The following is a 10000-nucleotide window of genomic DNA, read 5'->3' on the forward strand; positions in this document are numbered from 1 at the left end:
TGCCCAGTATGAGAGTGTTAGGTTGGACCCTAATACTCTCCAGGGTGCTTAAGAATGTGGCGTGTGAGTCTTGGGTCATGGTTAGGACCTGTAGCAGGCTATGACCTGAATCGCTGTCTTACCCTTTGTTAGCTGCACCTCAAGTATCTCTGATGTGTTATGTTGGGCTACCAGTCTGGAGGTGTGTGCGTCCTTTATGAATATGGAAACACCACCGCTTTTAGAGCTTCATCATTTTCAACAGCATTTATTCCAGGAGTGCAAATGGGATGGTTCTAAGAGTGATAAATGGAATGTTGTGTGGTTTTATGGTGTGGGGTTTCAAGTGGGGTTCAGCTTAATAAATTCAGGTTAAGCCTTATCTATATGACTTTCAGGGTGAACTATAACCCGTTGTTTACTTTTCTGGAAGTTATGGTAAAGAGGCAACCATCTAAACTTTCCTTCCTTTGGCATATTTTTGCCTCAAGAAATCAAGTGATGACCATTATATTGAAGAAGATAATTACAGAATGTAAGTCCATCTATTTGTCCACAACACCTTTTTCCTTTTTTGCACATGTGGTTGAGATTTCACTTCGACAGTGACAGTCATCTAGAGCATAAAGAACTACTGCAAAGTGTTTGCCAAGCACTGCAGAGTGGGAGCGACTCATTGTCCTGCTGTAGCAGCACTGATATAATGGCGCACATATTCGGAAATAACCTGGGAAGTACATAGTACTCACAATCAGTGCTGTCTCCTACCTTGCTGCTCTTTATATTGTCTTTGCCACATTTGCTTAGTATCACAGCACCATTAAATGTGCAAATAACTTACATTCTGCCATTGTGACCCTGAACACATGGTGAATAGCATGCAACCTGGTATTCCAGCTGATTCTTCTCACCTAGCTGAAGGTTTTCTCAGGTGCGGTAGTAACAGCTGCATTTCATTTAAGGGCATTACATGTCACTTATTCCTTAATTTGTGACACTGTTTTAGAAACTTCAAATTTAGCTCATTCCTGTGACCTGCAGTTATCTGTATCTTACATGCCACTCTGTTGTCCCCAGTTAACCTTTTTCTGCCTTTTATGTTTAGTAAGGTAATATAAGTTATCTTCCAAGGAGTTACCTTATGACTTATTTGGAAAGGAAAGGTTAGTAACCTGACCTATGAACACAAATAACATTCTTGTAATGGGTGTTTAGGTCATGTGTTAAGACAGAAATTTGGAAGATGTCATTTGAAGTTACGTATACAGCATTCCCACAGATTTTTCTTGATCTCCATCAGCAGCTGAAGCATGTATAGTAGAATTCTCTGAAGATAATTTGTCATTTATGAGGTACCAACATCACAAAGGGAAATACATATTTTGGAACTGGGAAACAGTATGTAGTGAGCCAGCACTTTTACAAAAAGTACAGGAACATAGATAGCGATGCATCTGTATTAGCATGGGACAGGGGAAGACAGGGTACAGTGCAGCATGAATTTACACGGGATAGGGGAGTATAGGAATCAGTGTGGTATGGATTCACGAATCAATGTGGGATGGATTCACATGGGATAAGAGCACGTAGGAATCAATGTGGCATGGATTCACATGGGATAACAGCTCATAGGGATCAGTGTGGTATGGATTCACATGGGATAACAGCACATAGGAATCAGTGTGGCATCGATTTACATGGGATTAAAAGCACATAGAAATCAATGAGGCATGGATTCACATGGGATAATAGCACATAGGGATCAATGTGGCATGGATTCACATGGGATAAGAGCACATAGGGATCGGTGTGGTATGGATTCACATGGGATAAGAGCACATGGGGATCAATGTGGCATGGATTCACATGGGATAAGAGCACATAGGGATCAATGTGGCATGGATTCACATTGGATAAGAGCACATAGGGATCAGTGTGGTATGGATTCACATGGGATAAGTGCATATAGGACTCAATATGGGATGGATTCACATGGGATAAGACACATAGGAATCAATGTGAGATGGATTCACATGGGATAAGACACATAGGAATCAATGTGGCATGGATTCACATGGGATAAGAATACATAGGAATTGATGTGGGATGGATTCACATGGGATAAGAGCACATAGGAATCGATGTGGCATGGATTCATGGGATAAGAGCACATAGGGATCAATGTGACATGGATTCACATGGGATAAGAGCACATAGGGATCAATGTGGTATGGATTCACATGGGATAAGACACATAGGAATCAATGTGGCATGGATTCACATGGGATAAGAATACATAGGAATTGATGTGGGATGGATTCACATGGGATAAGACACATAGGAATCAATGTGAGATGGATTCACATGGGATAAGACACATAGGAATCAATGTGGCATGGATTCACATGGGATAAGAATACATAGGAATTGATGTGGGATGGATTCACATGGGATAAGAGCACATAGGAATCGATGTGGCATGGATTCATGGGATAAGAGCACATAGGGATCAATGTGACATGGATTCACATGGGATAAGAGCACATAGGGATCAATGTGACATGGATTCACATGGGATAAGAGCACATAGGGATCAATGTGACATGGATTCACATGGGATAAGAGCACATAGGGATCAATGTGACATGGATTCACATGGGATAAGAGCACATAGGGATCAATGTGACATGGATTCACATGGGATAAGAGCACATAGGGATCAATGTGACATGGATTCACATGGGATAAGAGCACATAGGGATCAATGTGACATGGATTCACATGGGATAAGACACATAGGGATCAATGTGGCATGGATTCACATGGGATAAGACCACGTAGGAATCAATATGGAATGGATTCACATGGGATAAAAGCACATAGAAATCAATGGGGCATGGATTCACATGGGATAAGACACATAGGGATCAATGTGGCATGGATTCACATGGGATAAGACCACGTAGGAATCAGTATGGAATGGATTCACATGGGATAAAAGCACATAGAAATCAATGGGGCATGGATTCACATGGGATAAAAGCACATAGAAATCAATGTGGCATGGATTCACATGGGATAAGAATACATAGGAATTGATGTGGGATGGATTCACATGGGATAAGAGAACATAGGATTCGATGTGGCATGGATTCATTGGATAAGAGCACATAGGGATCAATGTGACATGGATTCACATGGGATAATACCACGTAGGAATCAATATGGGATGGATTCACATGGGATAAAAGCACATAGAAATCAATGGGGCATGGATTCACATGAGTAAGAGCATGTAGGAATCAATGTGGCATGGATTCACAAGGGATACGTGGACCATAGGAATCAGGGTGATAAGATTCACATGAAATAGGAGAGCAAAGGAATTAATATGGCATAGATTCAAATGCAACAGGAGAGCTTAGGAGTCAGTGTGGGATGGAGTCATATGAGATAGAGGAACACAGGGCCGAGTATAGCATGGCACAGGGATGAATGTAACATGTCTTTGCAGTGGGTCCAGGTTCTCAGGAACCATAGTAGATTCAGATTGGGCAGGGGAAAACAGTACCCAGTTTGGAATGGCTTTAGGGTGAGTACAGGTGAACAGGGACCCAAAGAAGCGTGGATTTCCATGGTACAGGGGAGCACAGGACCTAGTTCAAAGTGACTTTACACTTGATACAAGTCCATAACAAATAGGATAACATATATAGTGCAGTGTAGTCAGAAGACAGATACACACTGGGCAAGGTCATCCCTGTAATCAGTACTTGTGTCTAATATATCTAACATGACTAATACTCACTGCATATTTGAGGGTCTTGCAAGATGACAGTGAAGATAATGATGGAGAAACTATTGGTGGGAGTTAATTATATTCTTTATCTTTGTGGAATAATACAGTGAATTCATGAGAAATATGTATTTATAAGTCAGTCCTTGTTTTGGCATCATCTAGAGGGCAAACCTGAAACATCCTAAGGATACACTCCCTTGACTGGGGAAACAGCTGGTCGAGGGGTCAATTATGGGGATGAGGGGGTCTAGAGGATACAGAAGACTAGAAGGAAGGTTAACTGTTTATGTGCCAGTCTCATTCATATCCGGAAATCCCTCAGGTTAACTCCAACTGAGTTCTTCCAGTTTTCCTTCTTGCCATATAATAATTTCCACGGATACACTGAGGTATATTCAAAATACCATCAATAATTTTGTCCCAACAGTAGGATAGAATTAGAAATACTATCATTGTACTGTTACTGTCTTTAGCAAGTTTCATATTTCCATTGTATTTGACGTGAATAAGTGCAGTTTTACATTTTATGGACTGTTGGTGGGGACTGAATGGTATGCCATCAGGAAACACTGGAATGCAAGATGTTCACCATATGCACTAGTGACTGTTCAATGTGCCCTAAAATTGTTGTCACTTTTCTGTGTTACTCAGACATTAAAATGCAACAAATTAACTTACAGAAATCCCAGACAGCTTTCTTTCTGTGATTTGCGCTATACTGATCAGAAATCATTTGAGATGTTTATGGCATTTTTTTATGCCAGCTGTGTATGCAAATGTGCCACGCTAATGATGTCAAAGGCTTTGCAGACCACAGTAGAATATATCTACGGTGAGCTGCAAGCTAATGATGTTCAAGGCTTTGCAGACCACAGTAGGATATATGCATGGTGAGCTGACAGCTAATGATGTTAAAGGCTTTGCAGACCACAATAGGATATGTCCACGGTGAGCTCCAAGCTAATGATGCTAAAGGCTTTGCAGACCACAGGTGGGTATGTCCACGGTGAACTGCAAGCTAATGATGTTAAAGGCTTTGCAGACCACAGTAGGATATATCCACGGTGAGCTGCAAGCTAATGATATTCAAGGCTTTGCAGACCACATTAGGATATATCCACGGTGAGCTGCAAGCTAATGATGTTCAAGGCTTTGCAGACCACAGTAGGATATATCCACGGTGAGCTGCAAGCTAATGATATTCAAGGCTTTGCAGATCACATTAGGATATATCCATGGTGAGCTGCAAGCTAATGATGTTCAAGGCTTTGCAGACCACAGTAGGATATATTCACGGTGAGCTGCAAGCTAATGACCACAGTAGGATATATCCACGGTGAGCTGCAGACTAATGACCACAGTAGGATATATCCACGGTGAGCTGCCTCTTTTCACTGCTGACATTTTAAATGTTGTTGCCATCTGACCTTTTCTCACTTCCCACTTCATTGACTCAAAATAAAATGATAACTGTTTTGTTAAAATATCTGCCAGTGTGTTAATTGGGTTCTTACTTATGAAAGCAGAACTGTGATACAGAAAGTGTTGGGGCCCAAGGTTTTTTGACAGCACTGCTCTTTTAATGCACTCATATTGCACCAAATAAGTGCAGACCTTGAACACAGTGCACTGTGCTCACCTATTACCCTGCTAGAGCACACCTGTGTCACTCGAGGTGAATGTATACAGTACTGCCACGTTGTTCATAGGCTCATAGGTGAATGCTAGACTAACAGCCCCAGGATTCCTTTTAAGCCTAGCCATGTTTTCTCACATTAGGTTACAGGATGTTATCCAAGGACATACAGTTGAGTTTAGGTGGTCAGGCATTGTATGTGAACACTATAATCCTAAAGGCAATTCTTTTTCTGTTTTTTTTTAAACTTGTACCTAATAACAGCGATCTGTTTAATTCTTATACTAACAAACAATTCTGTTATTTTTTTCTTAAATGTATTTGCCTTTCCTATTATTTTTCTCATATCATGATGCATGATATAAAATAGTTCTTTTGTTTCCATCTCTAAGCTTTGATACCTTAATGAACCTCAAAAGTACAGATCAGTTGAGACTTTGTGACCAAATGATTTTCTGTATGAATACTCTTACATTAGTAGGTTCCATCCTGTACTGTGTGAGACTTTGCAAGTGGTGCATTGTGTTGACTATGCTGGCTTTTACATTCTTCTGTGTTGTACTTGGCCAGTTTCCTTGATCTTTCCTCTAAAGATGTTTTGAGTGCCCAGTGCATTGAAACAACAAAGTAACTACAGTGGCTTGCCCATTAGTATTAGCATGAGGAATATATTTCAGGGTATGTTTAGTTATGTAATTCTTCTCTGTCACTGTCTCATATACAAGGATTAGTTGAAATGCAGTTTCAACATGTACTGATTTACTGATTTATATTAATTTTCCAGCCCTTAAGGGAAAGCTTCAAATAATAAAAGAAGGGAAGGTAATTAAGTGAAAATTACTGGAACTAATATAGTCCCCGAGTATCCCTGACTCTTGCCTATAGATATTTAATGTTTCATAAGTAGTTAATGGGCAGTCAGCCTGAATGCACTTTGCAACTGTTAAAGACAAATTCTAACAGTAGAAGAAACAAGAGTTGTGTAGAGGGTGTATTATCATGAATAGAACAGATGTGCATGACACAGTGGCAAAAGTGTACGTCTTCATTTTGGGAATTATGAGAGTAATAATTCTTTATTTTTAATTTCAGACCGAATGTGTGTGGAAAGCGATGCTGCACTGGGTGGACAGTAACTGCAAGTACTAACAGATGCATAAAACGTAAGTGCCTACAGATGTAAAGGATGTGTGGTATTAAGTGTTTCATTTTGCTCATGGCTTAGTGCTTGTAACTGTACTGACAAAGGGCTTGATACTTTAGTTATATTTGTAAGGATTATGAAATATTTTGCAGCTGTATTCATGCTGAATACAGTACATATTATGCTGTGCTCACATGGCACTGCTTATGCACTGATTTGCTAATATGGGAAAGAATATACCTTGCATCTGTGCTCATTGGGGGCAAGATGTATCATACAGAGTTGATCATATCCTGCTGTTGTGTTCATGTGGCCCATGGCATATCCTCCCCCTGTATTCATATCAGACAGGGCACATCTTGATAGTACAGGCATGTGGTGAAGCACATCCAGCTATTTTGTTTACATGGAGTTTTGGGCATTCAGCTGTTGTGTCCCTGTGTAGTAGGGCACATATATCGGTCGCATTCATATGTGGTAACATACAACAAGCTGTTGTGTTCATGTCAGCAGGGCACATTCAGCTGCTGTGTTTATACAGGAGGGTCTTATCCACCTGCTCTGTTCATGTGTACAGGGCTCATCCTCTACATGTTTTCATGTGAGATGGGGCAGATCCTCCCCCTGTGTGCATGTGGGGCAGGGTAGATCCTCTTTCTATTGTCATATGAGGCAGGGTGCATCCTGGTGTTGCATTCATACAGGATGTTGTGTGTCCACATCTGTATTCATGAAGATGGGAAACATCCCCTGTTGTGATCATGTGGGATGGGCACATCCTTCTCCTGGATTCATATGGGGCAGGGTATATCCATCTGTTGTGCTCATGTAAGATAGGGTACATCCTATCTGTGTTCATTTAAGGCAGGGTACATCCATCTGCTGTGTTCATGTAAGGCAGGGTACATCCATCTGTTGTGTTCACATAAGGTAGGGTACATCCTATCTGTGTTCATGTAAGGTAGGGTAAATCCTCTCTGTGCTCATGTAAGGTAGGGTACATCCTATCTGTGTTCATGTAAGGTAGGGTACACCCTATCTGTGTTCATGCAAGGATGGGTACATCCTATCTGTGTTCCTGTAAGGTAGGGTACATCCTATCTGTGCTCATGTAAGGTAGGGTACATCCTCTCTTTGTTCATGTGAGGTAGGGTACATCCTATCGGTGCTCATGTAAGGTAGGGTACATCCATCTGTTCTGTTCACGTAAGGTAGGGATACATCCATCTGTTGTATTCAAGTAAGGTAGGGGTACATCCATCTGTTGTGTTCAAGTAAGGTAGGGGTACATCCATCTGTTGTGTTCACATAAGGTAGGATGCATCCTATCTGTGTTCATGTAAGATAGGGTACATCCTGTCTGTGCTCATGTAAGGTAGGGTACATCCTCTCTGTGCTCATGTAAGGTAGGGTACATCCTCTCTGTATTCATGTGACGTAGGGTACATCCTCTCTGTGTTCATGTGAGGTAGGGTACATCCTCTCTGTGCTCATGTAAAGTAGGGTATACCTTCTCTGTGTTCATGTAAGGTATGGTACATCCTATCTGTGCTCATATAAGGTAGGATACATCCTCTCTGTGCTCATGCAAAGTAGGGTACATCCATTTGTTGTGTTCACGTAAGGTAGGGTACATCGATCTGTTGTGTTTACTTATGGTAGGGGTACATTCATCGGTTGTGATCACGTAAGGTAGGGTACATCCTATTTGTGTTCATGTAAAGTAGGGTATATCCTATCTGTGTTCATGTAAGGTAGGGTACATCCTCTCTGTGTTCATGTGAAGTAGGGGACATCGACTCTGTGTTCATGTGAAGTAGGGTACATCTGATCTGTGTTCATGTGAGGTAGGGTACATCCTCTCTGTGCTCATGTAAGGTAGTGTACATCCTCTCTGTGTTCATGTAGGGTAGGGTACATCCTATCTGTGCTCATATAAGGTAGGATACATCCTCTCTGTGCTCATGTAAAGTAGGGTACATCCATTTGTTGTGTTCACGTAAGGTAGGGTACATCCATCTGTTGTGTTTACTTATGGTAGGGGTACATCCATCGGTTGTGATCACGTAAGGTAGGGTACATCCTATTTGTGTTCATGTAAGGTAGGGTACATCCCATCTGTGTTCGTGTAAGGAAGGGTACATCCTCCCTGTGTTCATGTGAAGTAGGGTACATTCTCTATGTGTTCATGGGAAGTAGGGTACATCCTATCTGTGTTCACGTAAGGTAGGGTACATCCATCTGTTGTGTTTACTTATGGTAGTGTACATCCTCTCTGTGTTCATGTAGGGTAGGGTACGTCCTTTCTGTGTTCATGTAAGGTAGGGTACATTCTGTCTGTGTTCATGTGAGGTAGGTACATTCTCTCTGTGTTCATGTAAGGTAGGGTACATTCTGTCTGTGTTCATGTGAGGTAGGTACATTCTCTCTGTGTTCATGTAAGGTAGGGTACATCCGCTCTTTGTTCATGTAGAGTAGGGTACATCTTCTCTGTGTTCATGTAAGGTAGAGTATATCCTGTCTGTGTTCATGTAAGGTAGGGTACATCTTGTCTGTGTTCATGTGTGGTAGGGTACATCCTCTCTGTGCTCATGTAAGGTAGGGTACATCCTGTCTGTGGTCATGTAGAGTAGGTTACATCCTCTTCATGTTCATATGGAGCAGGGTACATCCTATCCATGTTCATATGTGGCAGGATACATCCTCTCTGTGTTCATATAGGGTAGGGTGCATCCTGTCTGTGTTAATATGGGCCAGGACACTTCCAGCCCTCGTAGTCATGTGGGCTGGGTACCTCCTCTCTGTGCTCAAATTGTGCAGGGCGTGTCCAGCTCTTACATTCATATGGAATAGGGTGCATCTTCCCACAGTGTTTATGTAGAGTGGGGCACATCCAGCTCTTGTGTTAATGTGGAACAGGTACAGCCTCTCTGTGTTTGTATGTAACATGGGCATGTATTTGCCAGTGCTTGTGTAATACATTGAAAACTGTGTTTTCTGCCTGGAGAACAGGATGCTAGAAAGCAAGAAAACGTTTCTATAAATATCAATAGTTTAATGTAAAACAGAATTTACAGGAATACATGTTGTAGGCTTTTCCTGCATTCCATTTGAGTCATTTGGTAATAACTGCTTTAGATTATTTCAAAATGTATCCTAAAAAGCAGTCATTATTTTAATAAAAAATAAATAGGTCTCTTAACTTGCTGTCTCATTTATAGAATATTTGCTATGCGTAAGAACATCAGCTGTAACTGATTTTATTTCTGTAGTAGCCAGACAGATTCTTTTTTTCAGCGCAGCTACTGAACTCCTTTTTGTGAGAACGGGGGATTTGCAATGGACTTCCTCGCTGGTATGTCCAATCAGTGTGCACATATTTTTAATAAAAAATAATGAGGGGTCATTCTCTAATTGTAAGCACTGCTCAGTGAAGACTGCA

At 41.2% G+C, this 10000-nt stretch overlaps 1 protein-coding gene across 1 annotated transcript in view; it reads left to right on the forward strand.

The window, feature by feature from the left end:
• Nucleotides 1–10000, forward strand: part of LTBP2 (latent transforming growth factor beta binding protein 2) — a 3457946-nt gene that overhangs the window by 351460 nt on the left and 3096486 nt on the right. Inside the window, exon 2 of the mRNA XM_044074624.1 lies at nucleotides 6507–6577. Within this exon, the coding sequence (XP_043930559.1) occupies nucleotides 6507–6577 (71 nt within the window). The remainder of the gene's footprint in view (nucleotides 1–6506; nucleotides 6578–10000) is intronic.

This window comes from Protopterus annectens, chromosome 6.part0 (assembly GCF_019279795.1).
Source record: "Protopterus annectens isolate FY-2018-M chromosome 6.part0, PAN1.0, whole genome shotgun sequence".
Classification (NCBI taxonomy): Eukaryota; Metazoa; Chordata; order Ceratodontiformes; family Protopteridae; genus Protopterus; species Protopterus annectens.